The 23,408-nt window shown below is 44.8% G+C and overlaps 1 protein-coding gene across 2 annotated transcripts in view; it reads left to right on the forward strand.

Annotated features, from left to right (window-relative positions):
• The window catches only part of DOCK1 (dedicator of cytokinesis 1), a 364,042-nt gene extending 348,649 nt beyond the window's left edge, over positions 1-15,393 (forward strand). Inside the window, exons 48-52 of one of the 2 annotated variants that reach the window (XM_066601145.1) lie at positions 4,983-5,128; positions 9,625-9,823; positions 11,887-12,037; positions 14,264-14,409; positions 14,637-15,393. In XM_066601145.1, coding sequence (XP_066457242.1) covers positions 4,983-5,128; positions 9,625-9,823; positions 11,887-12,037; positions 14,264-14,409; positions 14,637-14,732 — 738 coding nt within the window. In that variant the 3' untranslated portion in view covers positions 14,733-15,393. The remainder of the gene's footprint in view (positions 1-4,982; positions 5,129-9,624; positions 9,824-11,886; positions 12,038-14,263; positions 14,410-14,636) is intronic. The other variant, XM_066601146.1, reaches the window with a different exon arrangement.
• Positions 15,394-23,408: the final 8,015 nt, after the last annotated feature.

The following is a 23,408-nucleotide window of genomic DNA, read 5'->3' on the forward strand; positions in this document are numbered from 1 at the left end:
CGCAATCCTAGACAGACGGCCGCAATTTGTCCGCGCGAGATCACGGAAAACAAATCGCGGCATGCTCTCTTTCTGTCCGGGTTTCGCAAAGGCCCGCACAAAAATGTCACTCCTCGGCCGCTGGCTCCGCTCTGCGCATGCTAGCCGACACATCAAAGAGCCGGAGCCGCGGGAGAGGTGAGCGCCGCGCTGATCCCTGCAGAGGCTTCTTGTCGGGTCCTGCTGCGAGAATTCTCGCAGCGGGATCCGACCCAGCCGTCTACAGGCGACCTAAGCCATGTGAATGAAATTTAAAAAGTCTATTAAGGCTGGGTTCACACAGGGCAGATTTGCAGCGGAAATTCCGTGCGGAATTTCGCTGCGGCAAATCCGCATGCGGCCGCTAATCCCAGGACTCGCCAGCCAAGTGGACGAGATTTCTCAGAAATCTCGTCCACACGGGACGGCAAATCCGCTGGGGCTAAGCCGGCAGAAGCCATTGCTTCATGTCTATTTTTTTTTTTTTCGCTGCGGCCGCGCTCTCCTCAATGGGAGCACCGGCCGAAGCGGAAGAGCGAGTGGCCGGGCGGTTCTCCCGGTGGAAATGTTGCGGTTTTTCGCTGCGGCCAAACCGCGACATTTCCGTCGGGATTCCGCCCTGTGTGACCGTGGCCTAAGACTCACATTTGAAATGCCAGCCTTAATAAATTTCCCTCATAGTTTGGCGCAAAACATTAACTGCATTTTTTTTTTGCGCAGTTTACCACATAATCGTTGTCCCTTTTGCGTAATCTCTTGCTAATCTGTTACAGAGTATATAATTTACTACTAAACAATGTCAACAGGTATTCTAATAAGCTGGCTGCCCGCAACCGAGCCTCCTAGATTGACAAAGGGGCTCACCGGGGGCATTTATAATGCCGTGTAATGTCCAGTAATGGCATATTAACACCGCGCTCTGCTAATTTGTCTTCCCCGGCGCCTGTATATTCTCCAAAGCTGTTCTTCTATTTGTCTTTATCATACAGGGCCGTGTATGCCGCAGCATCTGGTGCCAAGTATGACGGCAGCTTTGCCAGGCGGCACGTCCCAATGTTTGGGTTGGTGTCTGCACACACAGATGGGTATTTTAATGAGTGGTGTTTTTTTTTTTTCTATTCTTAACGTTGGAAGATGGAGTCCAGCTGCAGCTCCTCGGCGCCCGTGCAGGTCCATTAAATACTAATATAACAGCGTGATATCTCACCAGCCTCAATTAGGATTAGTCGTGTTGGCGGCGAGCGTCACCTTACCCGGGTCTCCATTTTAAACATTGACAAAAGAGCGGCGTTCTAGTTACACATGTCCGATGTTATCTTAATAATGTTTTCCTAATCCCTGCTTGGCGAAGTCGCCTGCCAGCGATGATGGAGTACCCCAACCACTGCCTGCTTACAGTGGATCAATTAATCAGCCGGTGACAGAGTACGACACCATGCAAAGCTCAACATCCTGTGTCATACCGTCACAATACATTAGACTCCGTCCCATCACACTGGGAGGTTAGTGCAATTTCTCTAAGCATTTTTTATATACAGTTTTTTTGTTTTTTTTAATTCAGATTTTTCGCTAGAATTACATTTTTAAACTTCGTTAAATGCTCCATCTATGAAACACATCAACAATTAATTAACCATTTAAAGGGCCACTCCAGTGATATTTTTGCTTACTTGTTATGTAGCTGTTCCCCCAGTTTATAGAAGTGAGCTAGTGTTACCACCTCCAGTGGTCATGTGATCTCAGGTCTGGTCAGCTTTAGATCTACTTGGGTTTATGTGTGAAGTTTGTAGTCAGTTCCTCAGTTTGTGTGATGCTGTTACATGAACTTACCACAAAAAAAACATCTACCACGGTTACTGATTATGATCTCTCAGCTCCTGTCACACAGTTCTAATAGAGGAGATCACAGCTCATCCTCCTGATTGTAGACTTATGGTCAATATAGAAGGTAATGATAATTAATCTTTTCCTCCCAGCAGGTAGAAATGGTACAGCTTCTAGCTAATGCTATGCTGATGCCTTACGGGCTTGAACTTTTTCACCATCAAGATGGTGCCTGATAAGTATCAGGCAGGAGGCTCCACAGCATAAAAGTGGCTGCAATACGCAGAAGAGACCACCAGTGTATGATAGGCAATCATGTGAGGGGGGGCAGGGATGGAAAAATGTTTTCACTGGAGTGGCCCTTTAAGGGTCATTTTATTCTTTCATACATACTTGTGTTTTATTTTGTAAATTTTTTCACGTTTTTGGGGTTATTTTTTTAACATTTATGTCCCTATGATGTCATTTAAAACCTCTCAGGCATATTCACAATGTCCCCTGATTTCATTTTGCAGTTTTCCACTATAACTGCACAATCCATAGGAGCCCCAATTATAAGAAAAAAACATCACCCTTGTGTGACAATAGTCACTGCCAGGGCTGATCGAGGTCTGCTTAGACCCAGCAGCTGTGCCATGTCAGGGGGCACCCAGCAATCACATGATCCCCGGGAGCACTTCAGCTTCCTCTATTCTCTGGCTATTGCTCATTGAGCGCTTTGCAGCCTTGAAAAGAGAAGAAAGAAGCCATTCTAAACCACTTCTGTGCCCCTCAGGTCCTCTGCTGTCTGACATCCGAGCACCTGCCATAGACCTACTGGATTGCAGGAATGTTAATACCGCGCTGTATTATTTATTCTCAGCTGGGATTTAGTTGTACTTATATTACGTATCCACTCAGGGGCGCACTCACAATTGTTAAAGGGATTCCCAAGTGAGTAGATACAGAGGCAGGGAAAATGCCTCGATTTATACAGACTTCCATAACTTTGGACATTCTGTAAGTGACATGGCATGTTTTTAGAAAGGGTGGTTTAGGCTTTATTGGTAGTATTCCTGGCATACTTCTGGTGGCCTAGGGTGGTTTATTATTTTAATATCTAATACGGTCTCTTTGAAGATCTATGGTGATAAAGGCATTAATATTGTTATGGTTTCAAGAGCACTTAAAGTGATTTTCCCAACTTAGGAAATCACCACTGAAGTTTGACAGCGGTGGCCGCATAAGTGTCGTCGCTTAAATGTGAGGTGCCAGAGATAGCCTAGTTCAAGCACTCCTCAATCTCTGGTGGTCCCATTCACCTTAGTGTGGCCAATGGCGATTTACTGAGCGATTTGAACTCTGGTAATTGCGGCACTCCCATTGAAGTGAGTGACGCGCATGCACATTCGCTGCTGTAAAAATGTTGGGACTCACCGGATACGATTTCCCTGGATCAGTGGGGCTCCCAGTAGTTGGACTCCCATATATTGGCAGCTTATCCTCTATCCTGTTATACTCTATGAAGATGGGAATATCCCTTTAACGGGACTCCATCAGCTCAAAGATACAGACATGATGTTATAGAGCAGTGATTGGCAGCTGTGTAGGACTGTACATACAGGGGAGCTGTCAATCACTGATCGCTCCGCCCATTGGACTGTTCAACTCAGAATGAACAAAGGTAACAATGAATCAAACACAAGTCATACTGAATGTTTCCCTATAAAACTATATATCAATCTGCTCAGCTCCTCCTGCTCTGTAATATGATGCCTCCACATTAGAGAACACGTTCGAGCTGACCGATTCCCTTTAAGCTGTACACTGTGATTACACTGTTTAGGGCATGGATGCTTACCTATAATTTAAAAGGGTTGTCCACCTCAGGATAGGTCATTGACACTTGATCAGCAGGGGTATGCCACTTGGGACCTCGGCTGATCAGGTGTTACAGTGGTCCAAGTTGATAATGCAGATATTATTCCCATTGAATTCAATGGTAATAGTAACAATCACAGAAAATGGCCGTTACTTACTGAGTGAGGAGTGCATATAGATGCATCCTCCTCTCATCATGCAGGTAGCTGACTACCAAATGGAGGAGCCAATAACACCTGTGCAGGACACCGATGAGACAACCACTCACACTGCCTCCTGATAATGAGGGGGGTGGGTGCTTGGCGTACACTCCCACACATAGTGGATACAGGGTGCCAGACCATTCTGATATATGTAGTTCACCATGCAGACCAGCAACCTATTAATGATGCCATGATAATTCGGCGGGTTGCCCTGCACTTCCATCAGTGAACCACATTGGTACTGCCACCCTGGGCTCCCCCTGGAGTCTTAAAGCCACGCTGCATGTGAATGATAGATAATAAATGCAAGGCATTAGTTGGATGTTGGCCAAGATACATCAGGCCACTAACCACTTCACGGTTCCTTGCGTTGTAGTGGGTCCCTACACTAATATAAATGCATCACAGAAGGGGAAATATAGAAACAAAAACAATCACAGAAAACGGCCAATGGGAATAGTATCTGCAATACCAACCTGGTCCTCTGCAGTGTGTATGGAGCTGTCTGCTTCTAGCTCTCTCCACATTGACAGCCATTGGGAAAACACTTAATCAGTTGCGGTTCTAACAGTGCACCATCAGCAGGATATGCAGGCTTTCTTTACGTCTGGGTGGGGGAAGCAAGACTGACAAGCTTTCTGTATGTGTGGGTGAAGGAAGCAGGACTCACAGGCTTTCCCTATATGTGCCCGGAGGGAAGGAGGACTAACAAGCTTTCTCTAGGAGGCCTGACAGTATTTAAATAGCTGCGTGCATTATAATAGAGCACAATAATACAAAAGTACATACCTTCTCACTGGTTCCCCTCTATACCTCTTCTGCCCTCACATTGGAGACCTGACAGAGAAGCTTTACTTTCTTTTCCCGCCAACTTCAAAGGAGTCTGCGCCTTTCTCTGTGCCCACCGTCCTCTGAAGCTGGCAGGAAAGGACAACTAGGATCTTCTCCAGTTTACCACAATGTATCAAAGATAACTACATGACAAGTTTGGCTCTGCTGCATCTGTGCCATGGAAACCTTTCCTTGTCTACAGTAATATCTGCTGTATATCTACATCTAATGTTCTCTTCTCTTTAGTCTTCCAACGTTGATGATAGACGTGGGAACCGGCCCAGATCCATGGTCAGATCTTTTACAATGCCGTCACAATCCAGGCCTTTATCAGTCGTCTCTGTGTCCTCCGTCTCATCAGACAGCACACCTTCAAGACCAGGCTCTGATGGGTATGTTACATTATACAACTCTTAATGATGGGGTTTTTCTGCACCCTGACAAACAGCGGATTTTGTCAGCAGTAGCCATGACTGTATTACATGGCGACCCTTCTCTTGAATACATAGATGCCTCAGTCCAGCAGAACGACAACTACATAGTATGCTAGGCTGACAAAAGACAAATGTCCATCCAGTTCAGCCTGTTTCCACGCTCCCCTCCCTTGTTGATCCAGAGGAAGGCAAAAAAACACCAATGAGGCAGAAGCCAATGTACCGCATTTTGGGGAACAAATTCTTTCCCAACTCCATAATGGTCAGAATAATCCCTGGATCAACATTTGAAAAGTTCCTACCTGCCTCCAAGTTCAGCAGTCGGAAGATCCCTGGATCAACAGCTCTTTTGGTTATTTAATATCTACATCATGTCATAGCGTTCTAAAAAGACATCTAGTCCTCTCTTAAACTCCTCTATGGATTTTGCCATCACCACGTCCTCAGGCAGAGAGTTCCACAGTCTAACTGCTCTTACAGTAAAGAACCCGCTTCTATGTTGGTGATGAAACCTGCTTTCTTCTAGACATAGAGGATGCCCTCTTGTTACTGTCACAGTCCTGGGTATAAACAGATCATGGGAGAGATCCTTGTATTGTCCCCTCATGTATTTATACATAGTTATTTGGTCGCCCCTTAGCCGTCTTTTTTCCAGGGTAAATAATCCCAATTTTGATAGCCTCTCTGGGTATTCCAGTCCTCTCATTCCGTTAAGACTGCAATGTCTTTTCTGCTTGCTACTGTCTCTCTGATATGACTTTTATAGAGGAGGGTCCTGAGTAGGGGATCCACCTCCTTATATTATAAACCTAAAAATGAGTGATAGCCAAAAATAATTGGTAATCTCGCCAATGACAGTGTATCAGTCTGCCGGACTTTCTTGTAGAATTGCTGCAGAGAACACAGGGGTTAAATTCCTGCTGATCTGTTCCATTTGCTCATGGGGACTGGCTGAGGGTAGGGCTTATACAAGGGGTGGGGCTTAGAGCGACCTGTCTCGGGACCATATGAGGAGGGGGTATATGACATGCAACAGTTTTTTTTTCTGCCGTGCTTCTGATCTGTCACTTTCGAGTGCCATTTTCAGCTGTCCAGGATGGTCACTGCAGTCCTCAGACTACCTAATCCCACAGTGCAATGGTAGTATTAGATTACTAATGCCATATACCTGCTGTCTGCTGACCAGAGCTGCTCACGTGATTAGCACCGCTGCAGACAGGACAAAAAAGGGAGAGGCTCCTGCTGCAGCCAGACACAAGACAGGAAGAGGAGGGGGCATGGGTGATGTACTGGGACCCCTACAGAAGATTTCTTTATATATTTGTACATTTTTTAAAGAAGCAAAAGAGAGAAGAAAATTTACTATATTTCCTTTTTTATACTTTTTTTTTCAATGTTTAGTTTCCCTTTAAATGCATCAACACCTTGCAGCGTTGGGAGGGACGGCCGGTCTGCAGCTGACACAACTGCTGACCATATGTTTTTTTTTTTTATGTGCCAAGTCCTCTGTTTTTGTTTCTGCATATCATCTGCTTACAATATGCAAATCATGCGGCATATTCCGTGGTCGCCGAGAACGCACTTCGGTTCTACCCTAGGATGGGGAGTTTGGCATAGTCTTGGGTCTTACAAATGGCTCTTAGTATTTCAGGAGGTCCGACTCTCTGCCCCGGCTGTTTCGGCACACATGCCCTCCTCGGTGTGACTGGCATGATGGTACGCTTGGCTTAGATTACAAAAGCACAAGTTTTCGTTTTTTTGTTGCATATTTGAAATGTTTCGACTGCCTCCCGGCATGCCTAGTATTGGACCACGTCTGCTTGGCATCTCTCCCAGCGCTCGTCAATTTCAATGAACTCAGCAGACAAGGTTTAAGAAATTGACAGTGGCGTATTACCAAATGGCTTGAGAATGCGAGAGCGCGTGTATCTTAAACCGGCTGTATCCTCTCATAGATCACATCAAAGGAGCGGAATTGATATTTGTAAGTGCTGCAATACCGTAGCTTCAGTGTATCCGGTGATCAAGCATCGCTAAGGCTCCCTCCACAGCTGTTGTGTCTTGGGTATCCAATCCATTCACCTTAAGGCCTGTAGGTCAGCAAGTGCTAGACAAACTCAGTGCCATGAGTGTTTCTGAAAAAGCGCATCGATACAGTGTAGATGAATAGATGTTAGAGGGATTATACAGGATCAAAAAATGGGTCTGTTTTTTTTTTTTTTTGCAGAAACAGCGCCATGCTTGTCTATAGGTTGTGTCTGGTATTGCAGCTCAGCTCTGCGGGTGATTGGCTGCATATTGTATATAATGGATTATTTAAAGGGGTTGTACCAGGATCACAAGTTATCCCCTATCCACATGGAGCATAACAAGTTAATCAGTAGAGGACTTACTGCTGAGATCCCTAGAATTGGAGGTCCCATGTCCCCCTCTACCTGTCACTGTTGGGTTGCTTGGCCCCCCACAGTGACGACGGAATGAATGGAGTGCTGGCCCAGCATGTACAGCTGCCACTCCATTCCTTTCAGTGGAGTCAATGGAAATACCCATGTGCTTGCCGCTCAGCTGCCTCTGGTAGTCCCATTGAAAGTGCATGGAGCAGCACTCCACTCAGCCTCGTCCTCCATGCAGTGAGTGCAGTACACCCGCAATGAGGAGGGCAGAACTCACAGGACCCCAGTTCTCGGGATCGGTAGGGGTCTCAGCAATGAAACCTCCACTGATTAGCAGGTTATCCCCTATCCTGTGGTACAACCCCTTTAAAGTGCTACTCCAGCCCACAACTATTCAATGCCGATGGATGCTAGATCGTTAGGTCTGACCCCGATTCCCCACCCCTGTCACCTGCATGACCGTCTCTCAATTCCACTCTTCTTTGCCATGGTTTACAGGCCGGGGCAATGGTGCGTGAAGGAGGCCATACCAACTTACAGTATAACAAATCCCGTAAATCAGATGACCAGTGTGACTAGTAATCTCCTGCTGGTCTCTTTTGGGTTGTTTTATTATCTAAGTGGTTTTCCCATTAAAGACTACCCAGAGTATAAAGAATAAATGTCTACTGGGGGTCCAAATACTGGGACCCCCATGATCCCGAGACTGGCGCACCTAAATACCCCTGTGAATTGAGTAGCACTTGACTACCACCTGACCGATGATGCCAGAGCGGCACGTGACTGCTGCAGCCCCTGATTGGCTGCAGTGGTCAGGTGGTAGCTGTTCCTAAACAAAAACTGGGAGGACCGCGGGGCTGCATGGATCACCAGGGAAGAGGACGGGTAAGTACCGCTGCCTTTATTGTTTTAACAGCTTGGGATAACCACCTCTCTCATCCGAAGAGCCCCGTTAGCATCAATCCAGATCGGAGAGCCAACGTCTATTTTATGGGATTGTTTTCCTGCAGTTTCATATTGTCTAAGAATTCTTTAGTTTGTCCTATCAGGTCTGAAAATAGTTAGTAACAGGATAAATATAAATCCCATCTTCTAATGAGCTGTAATGCAGTAAACAACAAACCCCGAGTTCTCCTGTTCTACTAAATGCTTCAACTCCCCATGAAATAACAATGGTGGAGCATCTTCTTTCTACAACTGTACATTGTACTGTCCCTCAGTCATTCCTCCTGGAAATGTGTGAATAAATTGACAACTGGGAGTTACCATTCCCCTTGTCAATAGAGTGCATCCTTATACAGTCTTACGGCACTGATTGGCTCTTTCAGAGTGGCAGGAGGAATAATAGAGGAACGGCACAGCGCAGAGCTCTCAGAAGTGACTCTCCAGAATTGGTATTTCATGGTGGATACAATTATTTACTGAAACAGAGAAGTCAGCTGGGATGATCCTTCCTCTTTAAAGATACCCTCTGGTTTGGGGGCAAAATTCTCTTCTGAGACTTAGGGGGAAGCCGGCATATTACCTGCAGTTGTTTCTTTTCTGCTGTCCCTCTAATTCTAGGCCCTCCTTTTGGGCATCTAAGATGGCCTACACAAACTTCAGACTACCTAATCCCCACTGTGCATTGGTAATGTTAACTACCAATGCACTATACCTGCTCCCTGATTGGCCAGAGCAGCTCATGTGATCAGCACGGGCCAGTCAGAGCACAGTGCGCAGTAACATGTACAGTGTGCATTAAGTAGTTAGCTGTGTTGGACAGCGGATCACAAGGCCAGCAGAGAACAACTAAGGGATAATATACCCCCTACTATCTTGGGACAGAAGTTTGTCAGGAAATCGGAGAGTCGCTTTAACTGCACCGTCCTTTCCTGTCGTTGAGATCTGGGGAAAAGCTCTAAAGTCATCTAATCGCCTATATAAAGAGCTGTAGTACAACTCGCCAGCCCTAAAGCTGACACGACCCCATAGGGGTTAACTCTGTTATACCTAGAGTGTGATGAAAACATGAAATGCGTCGGGTCTGAAAGGATTAATTGAAGTTTTCCTCTCTTCTAGCTTTGTTCTTGAGCCACTTTTGCCAAAGAAGACGCAGTATCGTTCTCAAGATAAATTGGACAGAGATGATCTTGATAAGGACAGAAAAGAGAAAAAGAAGGAGAAGAGGAATAGCAAACACCAGGAGATATTCGATAAGGAATTTAAAGCGACGGATATTGCACCACAGCAGTCTGAAGCCGTTATACTGTCAGAAACAGTAAGTTGTGTCCAGCAGAGAAGCAATAGAAGACTCTTTATATAGATGCAGGTCTTTATTTGTTCTTGATGAATGACCCTTCTTCCATCATTTTCTTTAAATGGGTGCAATAATGCGGTCTGAGATCCAAATCTCCGGCACAGTCAAATGATAAAATTCTGAGTGCCTGCTGACACCACTAGGGGGAGCTTACTGCATGCTATTTATACAGGAAACACTAGGCAGTGAGCTTCCCCTAGTGGTGGCTGCAGACAAACAGAATCTATACATATAAAGACGAAAGCCCTCACTGACTCACTCACTGACTCGCTCACTAATTCTCCAACTTCCCAATGTCGTAGAAACATGAAATTTGGCATGAGCATAGATTTTGTCCAAAATAGGAACAGTAAAGACGTCCCAACTCGATTATTTAAATCTAGCGCAAAAGAACTAGCGTCCAAATTTTACATACGTAATCTAATTCTCCAACTTCCCAATGTCGTAGAAACATGAAATTTGGCATGAGCATAGATTTTGTCCAAAATAGGAACAGTAAAGACGTCCCAACTCGATTATTTAAATCTAGCGCAAAAGAACTAGCGTCCAAATTTTACATACGTAATCTAATTCTCCAACTTCTCAATGTCATAGAAACATGAATTTTGGCACGAGCATTGATTATGTCATAAATAGAAAAAGCTAATGGGTCCCAACTCGATTATTCAATTCTAAGCGCAAAAGAATTAGCGTCCAAATTATACGTACGTAATCTAATTCTCTCACTTCCCGATGTCATAGAAACTTGAAATTATTTTCACGGGCATTGATTATGTCAGAAATAGGAAAAGTTAATGGGTTCCAAATCGATTATTCAATTGTAAGTGTAAAAGAATTAGCGTCCAAATTTTACGTACGGAATCTAATTCTCCAACTTCCCGATGTCGTAGAAACATGAAATTTGGCACGAGCATTGATTATGTCATAAATAGGAAAAGTTAATGGGTCCCAACTCGATTATTCAATTCTAAGCGCAAAAGAATTAGCGTCCAAATTTTACGTACGTAGTCTAATTCACTTCCTGATGTCATTTTATATAAAGGAAACGTCGCATGGTTACCTCCCCGTGGTGTTTCCTGGGTAACGCAAAGAACCATGCAAAATGGTGAACATATTTTTTTCCCGGTATCTTTAAAGTAACCACGACTTCATAAGATTTTCCGTGTGAACACCAGATAAACATCAGTACCAAATTAACGTGGGCGAAGCCGGGTATATCAGCTAGATGAATTATATAATGAACTGTGTAGGGGATTTGGAACTCTGTATAAAAAAAACAGACCTCCAACCACTATAAATGTATATAAAAGGGGCTGCACCAAGATATTTGTAGAATAAGTGATAAAAGTTTGATTAGTGTGGGTGTGACCACTGAGATCAGTCCTGAGAATGGAGGTTCTGTTTCCTCCCCCTGTCCTCCTCACTGTGGATCGCTGCCAATCGCAAGCTGTAGCGTCACTGCCCGTTCTTATGGCATCAGTTCACACATCCTGGGCACCATGATGCGATCATGCAGCTGCTTAGACGCGTGGTCAACCTTGACTGCAGCATCTAGACAGTTAACTGCCATAATTGGAGCTAGGTCAGATCTCAGAAGTTGCCGACGGCTATGTGCTGTAAAAGAACTTCTGACAGGCCTTGGGTTCGTGACCACGTGACGTAAACTTACCATCGGCCATTGCGAAGCAATTAATGGAATCGTAGCCCTTTAAAAGTACTTTGCTGGCTGAGTCTGTTACGTGCCCTTCTCTTACAAGTCCACTGGGCGGCTATATATGTGATTGTTAGCTCTATAGGAAAGCTGTCAATCACTGCTAGGACCGCCCCGGACTGTAAAGCTAAGAATGAGCATGAATAGAAATGAATAAAATGCTAATTTCGTAAATCTTTCCAACAAAACTGTATATCGGTCTCCTCAGCTCCTCCGGCTCCACAACACAATGTCCACCGATAGGACAGCATTTTCAAGGTGGTAGACACCGTTACTAGTCTGTTAACTATAATGTGATCTATTTCCCTTCTAGATAAGCCCCTTAAGACCCCAGAGACCGAAAAGTCAAGTTCTCAGTACCGTCGTTGGTGAAAAGAGATTCTCCGTTTCTCCAAGCCACGCTCCTGCTCAGCAGCCTCCGCCAGTCACCCCCAGGAGTAAGCTGACCTTCTGCCCACCGATGGGTAAGCTGTTCCATCTCCATATTATGTAGCATAGAAATGTATTATTACTTCATTCTGCTTTACTTCCAGATAGTTTTTCATTAATATTCAAGGACAGCAGCCGCAGTAAAGCAGATCATTACAGATACAGTAACTACAACGAAAGTTAGTTGACGTCCTACAGGTGTAGCAAAGTTTAAGAAAAAATGAGGATAATCAATGCAAATCTGCAGGGAAATAATGACGATCCGGTTACTATTTACATAAGAGGTAGGAATATCTTCATTAGGGCTTCTACCCACTAGCGATATCTTTCCCTGCGATGCGATGATTTTCAATGGTTTCATACTCCTTTGCGATTTTTCACTCCAGCCTCGCATCGCAGAGAAAAAATTTGCGATATCGCTCAGTGTTTTCAATGAATGGCTGAGCACTGCCTGTGATTTGCTGAGTGTTCAGCCAATCAGCACAGCCCTTTCAGGAGGCGGGGATTTTTAAATCCCCGCCTGCTGAAAGAGCTTCACAGCAGTGCCGGGAAGCCAGCCAGAGGACGTGGCGGAGAGGTGAGTATATAATTTTTTAATTTTTTTTACCAGCTAGGGATGATTTTCAGTGAAGGGCTTATATTTCAAGCCCTTCCCCGAAAATCATCGCTGCAGGGGTTACCTACAGCCCACTGCTCGCAATGGGGCTGCAGCAGCGACGACCCCATTGAAAGCAATGGGATAGCATCCTGGACTTCTGCCACAGCTGTGGCAGAAGTCTGCGATATGCTTCCTATGTTTTCAATGGGGCTGACACTGGCCCCATTGAAAACATTTAGCGATATCACAGCATTTTCTTAGAAAAACGCTAGTGTGTAGGCACCCTTACAAGTAGGATCTGGTGACGGCGTACAACCAGGCTTTATGTTAGGGAATAGTAATGAAACCGGTATTGTAGGAGTTGATGAAGATTAAAAAAAATGTTTTTTTCTTCCACAAACAGCGCCACTGTTGTCTGTAATCGTGTCTGGTATTACAGTTTAGCTCTATCGGAGGGCGTCACTGAAGGTACCGCTCCCCGTGACCAAACTTTTGGCTGTGTTACTTCTGGAATATGGCCGTCTGAGACCTACGGAGGGAGGTTTTTTTTTGTTCCAAATGACTGCACCACCTGTAATGCGTCTAAGTGGGATTCACCTACCTCTCAGTTGCAGGGGTTATTGGAATGTTCCACTGCCAGTTGCACCTCCTACAGTAACTTGGCCGACTTTAAGCACTTGGCTATCTCTGGCAGTCCCACTGAAAAGAATGGAGAGGTAGTGCACGTCCGACCACTGCTACATTCTTTAAAAGGCATTCGGGGCCCCCATACTCATGATCTATGGGGTCCCAGCAGTCAGACCCATCAATGGGACAATACCCTGCAAGAGAAGATAGAGGATAGACACAGTGGTGACATCATCAATGCTGGTCTATCTGAGAACAGGGGGAGTGTCTTGGACTACTGAAGCATGCTGCATACCTGTATGGTAGTCTGAGAATCTGGTGGTCATTTTATATACATGAAAAGGGGACAGGGAAGGTTTCCATACATTCTGCGTGTATAGTGAAATTCTTACTGTGAACGAAGGGGTCACTTTAAGATGCCCAAGTGTAAGGAGAACTAGACCCGGAGAAGAGTTCCACTTGAAGGCATAGGTTCAACTTGGAAGAACACTTTACAGAGTTTAGTGGCGTTGAAAACTGTTTGCTTGACTTTTCTTTTACGGATTCTTTAGTTACAGCCCGTTTTTACCCAACTCTCATCCAGAGCTGCATTCCCAATTTTACCGGCTTCAGTGCTGAAATCTCCCAGCATCTCTTCCCCGTTCATAGTCTGCACACAGCTTGCTCTGACGATTGTTTATACCGCATACTGTACGGTGATCTAATGGTGGGAGAAACTAAATATCCTGCTGCATTATAAGAGGTGATGTCAGACAGATCTCTAACAAGGTACAACAAGGAAGCTGCCGGTTTTCATTAACAACCAGCAGAACTATGAATGCAGCTCGGGAGTATAATACAGATTAATTTCATACTTGAGCCTGTAAAATTTCAACTCTTATACCTAGTGTGAAATTCTGATGCCGCCTCTGAGTTCCCAATCAGTGACCCACAATATTACTGACGCGTGAATTTAATAGAGGATGTCGCTAGGCTAACGTTCATAATGAACAGCGAGGAGCTGATACACAATGACTGGTTGTGTTTGTACCTGCAGGCATGGAACAAAATGGTGTCAATGCTGCTGAACCAATGGATATTCCCCCACCACTACCAATGAAAAGTAGCATCGGAGACTATGGCAATGTCATGGATTACCAAGATTTCATCCCACCTGCTACACCCCCACCTCCACCCCAGAGGGTAAGCAAACTGCTGCTTCAAAAAGGGTCGAATGACAAATGTGCTTGTTTTTATTAACAAGGGTCTGGTTTCAGTGCTGGCTACCTGAACCAAGCGGGGATTGAGCTTGCAACCTTCAAGTCATGAGCGAGAGCTTAGGACTGCATACTGCTGCTTTAGCACTCTGTTCTCCATCAAGTGTTGTGTACAGTATGTTGATATTGTTACATTTTTTACTTTTGTATCAGCAGCTGCCGCCTCCACTACCAAGTAAAACGCCCCCGCCACCCCCTCCAAAGACCACAAGGAAGCAGGCGTCTGTGGATTCCGGGATCATGCAGTAGAGCGTGCGCCACCTTCACAGTATGCGGCAAACTGCAATGACTGATGCAGGATTTACCTCATTTGGGCCACAATGTTTTGACTTTTTTTTCCCTTTTTGTGCAATCACCGTAGAAGAAAGTCATTTAGATTAAGAAAAACATATTAAAAAAAGAGACAAAAAAAACACCCACCAAAACATTGAGCTACTGAGCTGTGGATACTAACTGATGTAGTAGAATACTAAGGGAGCTATTTACATACAGGAGAGAAGAAGCAAGTGGAAAGTATTGTAATTGTCTGAGTCATCGCTAACGATGTCTGCCGGTTCCTGTTTCATCATCTTGTACAGAAGTTTGTATATATGACGGTTATTTTTTTTTTAAATTTTAGGTTGTTTTAATTTTTTATGATCCTTGTTTTTATCGTAGTAGATCGTTTTCATCATCTACTCGCTCTTAAGCATTTCCTATCAGTGACTACTTCTGAGGACCTATAGATCGCTGATCCGTGCCAATGGATAACTATAATCATGTGTAGATCCGTCTGTTACCATAACAACGCTCAATCCTGTATATGTATTATTCCGTCATTCCATTTTTTAATCGCCCTGTAGATTTTGTTATATATATATATATATAATTGACTAAAACAATTAAAAACTGTTTTCAAAATAAAAGGAAATGTAAAAAAAAAACGGCTTGTCTTGGCGTTTTTGTATAAAAGAGTGTCTGTTCGGTGGTCGGTAAGCTGAGGGCAGGCAGAGTAGGTGAGCAGGAGGGTGACCATTAAAAAACTCTCTTGGGCACCAAATGGGCGTATCCTTCCCATATACATTTAATGCATTATCAATCAGAGCCGCTGCAGTGTTGACAGCAGATCCAGCAAACAGCTGATTGGTGGAATTTCTAAACGGTGAACCCCGCTGAGTAATTATTGATCCCCTCCCAGCTTTGGCGCATGCGTGGGATGTCATTCAGGCTATGGACGTCATTGCACATGCACCAAAGGCAGAAGTTAATCATCAGGGTGAGGGGGCAGGCTTACAAGTATGGAGGGGGAAGAGAGCCTGGTTGACTTCTTCAGTAGGACCACCCATTGGGCGGTTTACCCATTGGTCAGGAAGTGGGATGTTTTGTGATTGAAAACCCAGAGAAGGAGAAAAAAAAGTTGTTAATTGTGCAGTAATTGGCTCATCGTCATCATATATTGGGATTCACTTCCTGAGGTGGTTGGGTAATAGCCGGCGGGCTGTCTTGCATTGTTTTGGTAAGACCAATAGAAGTGAATTGAAGTTATGGAAACGGCATAAGGCAGGCCACTTGGCTGTTTCTAACTTCTGACTATTCCGACTGCGGGTTACAGAGGAGTATATTTATGGGATTACCACTTTTAATGGTAAGTTCTTTAGTATTCCAGGGCAGCTAAGGTACATGCTCCACTCAGGATCCTTCTAGGAGGGTTTGATGCAGTTGCTCAGTTTGCCAACTTCTAAAAGCGATGCTGCTGGAGTTAGAGTGGGATATACATCACCTCCTCGCTTTTCTCCAGTTCCCTAGTTAGCAGATCCAACACTGCACATAATCCATCACGTTCTATGCCCATATATGTATCGTAATATTAATGCAAAATGCCGTGATACTTAAGCCCCATCCGGTCTACCAAGAACACCTGAAAAGAAAAATACATCCCATTTATGAATATCTGTCTCAGTGCTGTGCCGCCAATGTAGGCAGACCACTGCTATGGGGGCCCTTCCTATTATTCATCCACCCGCTGATCTCTCACTCACAGTATTCTTGAGCTTGTCAGAGGTTCTGGATGCTTGGCACTGTATGCAGAGGAAATCCTGACTCCTCCCCTTCTCCTGTTCTAGTATATAGTACATGCAGGAGATGGGGAGGAGTCAGGATTTCATCTGTATACAGCACCTGGCATCCAGAAACTCTTGCCGACTCAGAACTACTATGGGAGACTACTTGTTATAACATTGATGTGTGGCTGGAGGTTCGATGGGGGTAACAAGGGGGCACTATTATACTAATGAGGGCAACAAGAGGGCACTATTATATTAATGAGGGTATCGGGGCACTATTATATTAATGAGTGCAACAAGGGGGCACTATTATACTAATGAGGGCAACTAGGGGACACTATTATATTAATGAGGGTAACGGGGCACTATTATATTAATGAAGGTAATGGGGCACTATTATATTAATGAGGGTAATGGGGCACTATTATATTAATGAGGGTAACAGGTCATTTATACTAATAAGGACAGCAGGGGGCACCTATTTTAATGAGGGCAACAAGGAGCTTTTTTATACTAATAAGGGCAACATGAGGGCATTTTTAATGAGGACAAATGGCTATACTTAATAGGGCAACAGGGGGCTCTTTTTTACTCATGAGGGCAGACATTTATTAAATGGGGACCACAAATGGGGTACTTACTAGGAGGGCTCACAGAGAGAGCACTTATTTAAATAGGGGCACTATTACTATGGGTGGGGGGGATATTAAGAGGAGGGGCTAGAGATAGGATTGGGAGAGTGTACTGCAAGAAGTCTTCATGGCGGTCTGGGCCCAGATAGAAAAGAAAACACAACAGACATCACCAATCAGAGAAGTCACCTGTGATTACTGGAGGTAACCACTGTAATCACTATCACTGTGTAGAGTCAGTATATGACTTATTATTAGGTGCCAACATTATTTACAGGTACACTAGAGTTGAACCGCCCTATCTAAACCCATTGGTGAGGTGGTCCAGTTCTGAGTTTTACTACGGGCCGCCATGAGTTCTATGTGAGCCCCATGAAAAATGGAAGATATGGTTACTAGCTGGTAGATGCAGATGGTCCCCGAGTCCCCGTAATCTGTGTAATAATACAATAAAACATGAAAAATACAAAAACTGTTAAGAGAAATAATACATCTGTCTGTATGTCATGGGAAGAAATCTCATCAATCACACCGAGCCGGTCATTCGTATCCTGGGAAATAGAATGCGGGGTCCGAATTACCAGCCGCCGAACCCGGAGAAAACACGTATTTAGATTATTCACTTTCAGCTGAATGTCATCTGTATATTTTTTTTCCGTTAAGTTTTTGATGTGCTGGAGAACTCCCGAGAGCTCGACTGCATTAAACAAAGAGATTGCAATGTTCCAGCCCTGGCGTGAAGTTCTCAGGGGTTTGCTCTGGAACGCAGAAGCATTTGTTTGTCAGATTGTTCACTCTGTCAGAATGAAATCTGCTGCATCTTATAAGGATTCCAATCTACATGATGTGACCTGAAGTCTGAGCCGAACTGGAGGCGGCAAAGGCTACAATTAATCTCTCGTAGATACTAATGACTGGACGCCAGTGCTGATAGAGGAGATACATCTGATACGTAGGGTGTCGTCAGAGAGACCGATCCAGCCCTATATCTCACTGCTGTGACCTAGAGTGAAATAACAGTAGAGTACTTGAATAGGAAGGCATGGATGCGCTATAATGATGGTATGGTGCGTGGGCCCCTAGAATGTGGATTGCAATTTTGTGTTGTGGCCCCTATAAGAAATAAAGAGAAAACCCAATTGCAAAGTTGTAGAGTAGCATGTGAGAAGCAGAAATCCACTTTCCGCATCCCATGGGACCGCTGCTATGACTAAAGCAAGGAAAGTGTACTGGAAGTGTCGTCCTTCTTCTACGATGGGGCAGATCAATCACCGTCATCTGCAAGAGATTCACGTTGAGAGCCCATGAAATGAACACAGATCCAATGGAAAAGAAAGCAGATTTCTGCTTCTCACCTGCTGCTCTTCAACTTTGCAGTTGGGTTTAATCTCCATCTCTTACGGGGGCCACAACACAAAATTGAAATCCAGGGGTCCGTGCGCCACACAATCGTGTAGCACATCTATGTCTTCCTATACAAGTGTGCTACTGTTATTTCACTATAGGACAACCGACTCTGGATCCGTCTTATTGGCATCACCCTGTACATAGAATAAAAAGTTTGCATCTCCCGAATGTTCCTTTTTGTTTTTTGTTGCATCTTCACCCTTTTTAAGATTTCTGGATTACAGGATAAAATTATGCCTGCCTGTAGCGGCCACTAGAGGGAGCTCTCTGTACAGGGATTTACAGAGCTCCCATTGGAATGTACAATCAATTATATATGCTGTGTATATTTAAATATACATTGAGCTCCCCCTAGTGGTGGCAGAATTAATTTTAGGCTTTATCGCAATGTTTTTTACCTGAACTACTCAGAGGGCCATTTCTGGGTGCAAAGAACCCCCCTTCTCCCCCACTGAGCTACAATAAGTGGCTCTTGTATTAGCAACCCTGATATAGTAGCATGTTGAACCTACTTTGGCCTTCATTATGGTACCTATCACCACGAAATCTATATATATAAAATTGAATGTATGTCTGTCTGCATGCGTGTCTGCGTGTCTGTTTGTCCTTTATGCGCTACTACACCATTCATCCGATCGCCATGAAACTTTGGGAAGTTGTTAAGTACACTCCTGGGAAGATTATAGGCATAGTACAAATATCCTACGATAAATGGCGCGCGAGCGTCGTCGAAAGTTACGCCCCCCCCCCCACGTAGATCGAATAAGTAAGCCACCTGCTATTGTGCCCTGCCCATTTCTGCCACATGTACACATACCCCAGCGGTAATAGTGACACCTTCACCCCAGCGATAATAGTGACATCCCACAGCAGTAATAATAGTGACACTCCCCCCATTAGTAATAAGAGTGACATACCCCAGCGGTCCCCCAGCAGTAATAATGCCCGCTCCCCCCCCCCCCCAGCGGTTCCCCCAGCAGTCATAATACCCCCCCCCCCCCAGTGGTCCACCAGCAGTCACAATGCCACCCCCAGCTGTCCGCCAGCAATAATAATGCCCCCCTCCCCCCATGTGGTTCCCCCAGCAGTCATAATGGCTCCCCCCCAGCGGTTCTCCTGGCAGTCATCATGCCCCCCTTCCCCCACAGAGATTTTCTTGGCAGTCACCATGCCCCCCTCCCCCCAACGATTCTCCCAGCAGTCATGCCTCCGCTCCCCCGCCAGCGATTCTCCCAGCAGTCAGAATGTCTCCCATCCCCCCCCAGCGATTCTCCCAGCAGTCAGAATGTCTCCCATCCCCCCCCAGCGATTCTCCCAGCAGTCAGAATGTCTCCGATCCCCCCCCAGCAATTCTCCCAGCAGTCAGAATGTCTCCCATCTCCCCCCCAGCGATTCTCCCAGCAGTCAGAATGTCTCCCATCCCCCCCAGCGATTATCCCAGCAGTCAGAATGTCTCCCATCCCCCCCCAGCAATTCTCCCAGCAGTAAGAATGTCTCCCCCCCCCCAGCGATTCTCACACAACGGCTATTTTATTCAGCCTGGAAGGGGGAAGCAGCGGCCTACAAAACCTCAGTGGTCGCTGCTGCCGTCATCTAGATATATAAAAACGAAGTATGTATGTATGTCTGTCTTCGCAGCAACGCGCGACGGGTACGCTAGTGCAAAATAAAACAACCCATCCCACTCACATCTACCCATCCTGACAGGAAGGGGTCATCGATTCATGCTGCTCGTGGTAATTCTGATCACCAATCAGCATGGTGCAGTAGTAATCAGGATTCTTCTGACCAGGAGATGTTTTTCCGCTGCTCAGTGATACAATTCTTGCAAACTTTTGCCCATTGGAGTCTCGCCCTTCTGTTTTCCTCAGAGAGTAATTGCGCTGAAACTGGTTGTCTGCTGTTATAGTCCATCCATGCTAACGAACGATGACTTGCGGATCTGGACACACAAACTGGAGCACCAGCATTGGATTCGACTGCTCTTGACTATGCAGCGCCTGTTCATCTGAACTATTCTTGACATCCTTATGACCCTTTTAGTTGCCGAGTTGTTTCCACCCACAGGATCCCCTCTCGCTGCATATTTGTTCTCGATCATGTTACTCTTCACACCGCTGCACAAGAAAAGCCCACAAGGTTAGCAGTGTATGAAATCCTGGCCCCAGCTACTTTAGGCTGATGACCAGACTCATTGGAAGTTGAGTTTTCCATCTCATATGGTTTCACGCTGAAGCTAATCCATATAAAACTTGTCATGAGATTTTATGCTGCAGTCCGGGGTCACGGGAAACTCCAATCGTGAAAAGTCTGAGGTCTCTAATAACAGTGGACATTCGGTGTATATAATGTGTAAGGCGCCTTGGATGTCCATTTCCTGCTCAGCTATACTTCTTGTGCCGACTCCAGACTAGTAATTCAAACTTTCCCATTGATTTATCCTATTATCCGAGGTGCTTATATGGTCCTCACGCTTGCCGTCTCTGTACCCCGTCCTTCATCACCATGTCCTCAGAAGTCAGGTCAACCTCACGGCACGGCGGGACTTGTAGGCCTTAATGAGTTGATCTGTATTCTTCTCTTGCCTTCCAGTCCTCCGTGTTGAAGGGTTAAGCAGCGCACTCTCCAGAGACTCGCGGCCGAGGTAATAGAGTATTAGCTGCTCCGAAGCTGAATGGAAGTTAATGCATTGCCAAGTGTGTTCTGCCTCCTCCTCAGCAGACGGACAGAACCGGCCGATAAACACTTTTTTAATCTAAGTAGGACAATCAAGGATAAGGAATTGTGGCCTATTGTATTAGGAATGTGACCTCCGGTAAGGCAGCAAGTGACACAAGGGCTTAGCTCCTATAATAGAAATAATATATCCTTTACACAATGCATTGTAGATGATGACAGGATTATTAAGCAGTGTATTACATCTCTTACATTCACAGATCTTATCTTCAAGGATCGCCAACAGAAAGGATGTATTATATATTCAGCGCCGCTCATAAAAGAAACTCTGAGAAATTATCTACAATTCTTTATTCATAGTTTGAAGTTATAGTTTTCCCAGGAACAGCGCCACTCTAGGCCATAGGCCACATCTGGTATTGCAACTCTTTCTCATTAAGTTAAAGGCTGCAATACCAGACAGAGTCTGGGCACAGGAGTAGTGCTGTTTCTGGGGGATATAAAGGTACGCTTACACGAGCCAATATTTGCCTAAATAATCGCTCAAACTGGCAACCATGGATCACTGTCAGCCCATGGACACATGGCCGCCAACAAGGCAGTGAGCAAGAAGTCAGTCGCTAGTTGATCTGTTTCAGTTCACCGGAACGACTTCTCACTCAGTGGAAATAGGAGTCGCTCAATCGTAGAGTGCCACTCCATTCATTTCAATGGGACAGACAGCAAGAGCCGAGCACAACGCTTGGCTATTTGTCTATGCCGTGACCAGCGGCTTCATAGCCTACTACACCAGAGAAATGGGATCATGCATCTTGAACTGTGAAATCAGGGGGCTCTGGTTCCCAATTCTTGGGATCGATGGGGGGCCCAGCAGTCGGACCCCCACCGATCTATCAGCTTTCAGCCATCCAGTGGATGAGTGAAAAATTGAAAAAAAGTTTTATACCCAGAATACCTCTTTAACTCCCTAGAATACTTGGTCAAAGTGACCACAGCATCTACATGGTTATACAGAGGGAGGAGCTTCCTGAAATCAATCGGTTTAATTTTCTGCGCATTCGGCACTCAGATTTTGCGCCCGTGTTTGGCTGCCCTTAGACTCTCAGAGAATTGTTTGCTATACGGAGTATACAAAAGCATTATAAAAGTAATCAATCACATTGTGACTTCCCTGAGACTAAATAACAGGACAAATGTAATATATTCGTTCCACATGGTGCTGTGTAAGATTCAGGATACAATGCAGCAGATGGAGTAAACCAAAGTTTATAAAGTCTTAAACATTTATTGCTAAACACCGAAATAGAAATGAACTGTTACAGTAATAATGTTTGTGTAATTAAACTTTTACTTAGAATCACTTGTTACTAACTACGGCGAACTAGATCCCAAGGATAATTTGTGTGCAATAGGAAATAATTCCGGAAGAACAATATCAATTTATACTTGACTATATCAGCACTGTTTCACACAAGGTTCTGTTATGGAATATATGGCAAAGCAACACCGTGTCCCCTTAGGGGTTAACACTCCAGGATGGTCTCTTAGTAAAGCTGATTCACGTATTCATATGTATTGTCCCTTTAAATTACACAATGCACCACCCTGGTTCAAGTATCAGAAACTTGTATGATGTTGTGTCCGCAATATGAGTCCCATCTCCAATAGCAAGTCTACCAACACACGGTCTTTAACCCTTTGCTTGATGTAAACAACTATTGTGAGATTGAGGCTAGCCTCACTTACAATAAATTAATTGAGTTCTCAATTCATTCGGATAGTCTAGGGTAAGGAGTTTTCTTCCACCATAAATTCCCATAGATCCGTGTACCTGTTCAGGTGTTGCACTGGTCTGGAGACCCAATGCTAGCTCTCTCTCATGGCTGCAGACACTAGGCAGTTGTAGTGGCCCAGAGTTAGTGAGGCCCCTCCATAAATGCTATGTGTTTGTCTCGTGCAATTGTATTGTCAGTGACTTTTATGTAGTGTGCATTTGATGTGTATTGCACCTCTGCAACACTGAATGGGTTAATGTCTGGGTTATGTCTGAGAAATGTATCATGTTGTGTGTTATGTTACTATGTCATATATATGTGTTTGCAAGGATGCAATGTGGGGGGAGTCTTGCAAGAGTCTTTGGTAGTCTAGTCTGAGGAGTTTTGCAAGTG

Source organism: Eleutherodactylus coqui, chromosome 4 (assembly GCF_035609145.1).
Source record: "Eleutherodactylus coqui strain aEleCoq1 chromosome 4, aEleCoq1.hap1, whole genome shotgun sequence".
In the NCBI taxonomy this organism is placed as follows: domain Eukaryota; kingdom Metazoa; phylum Chordata; class Amphibia; order Anura; family Eleutherodactylidae; genus Eleutherodactylus; species Eleutherodactylus coqui.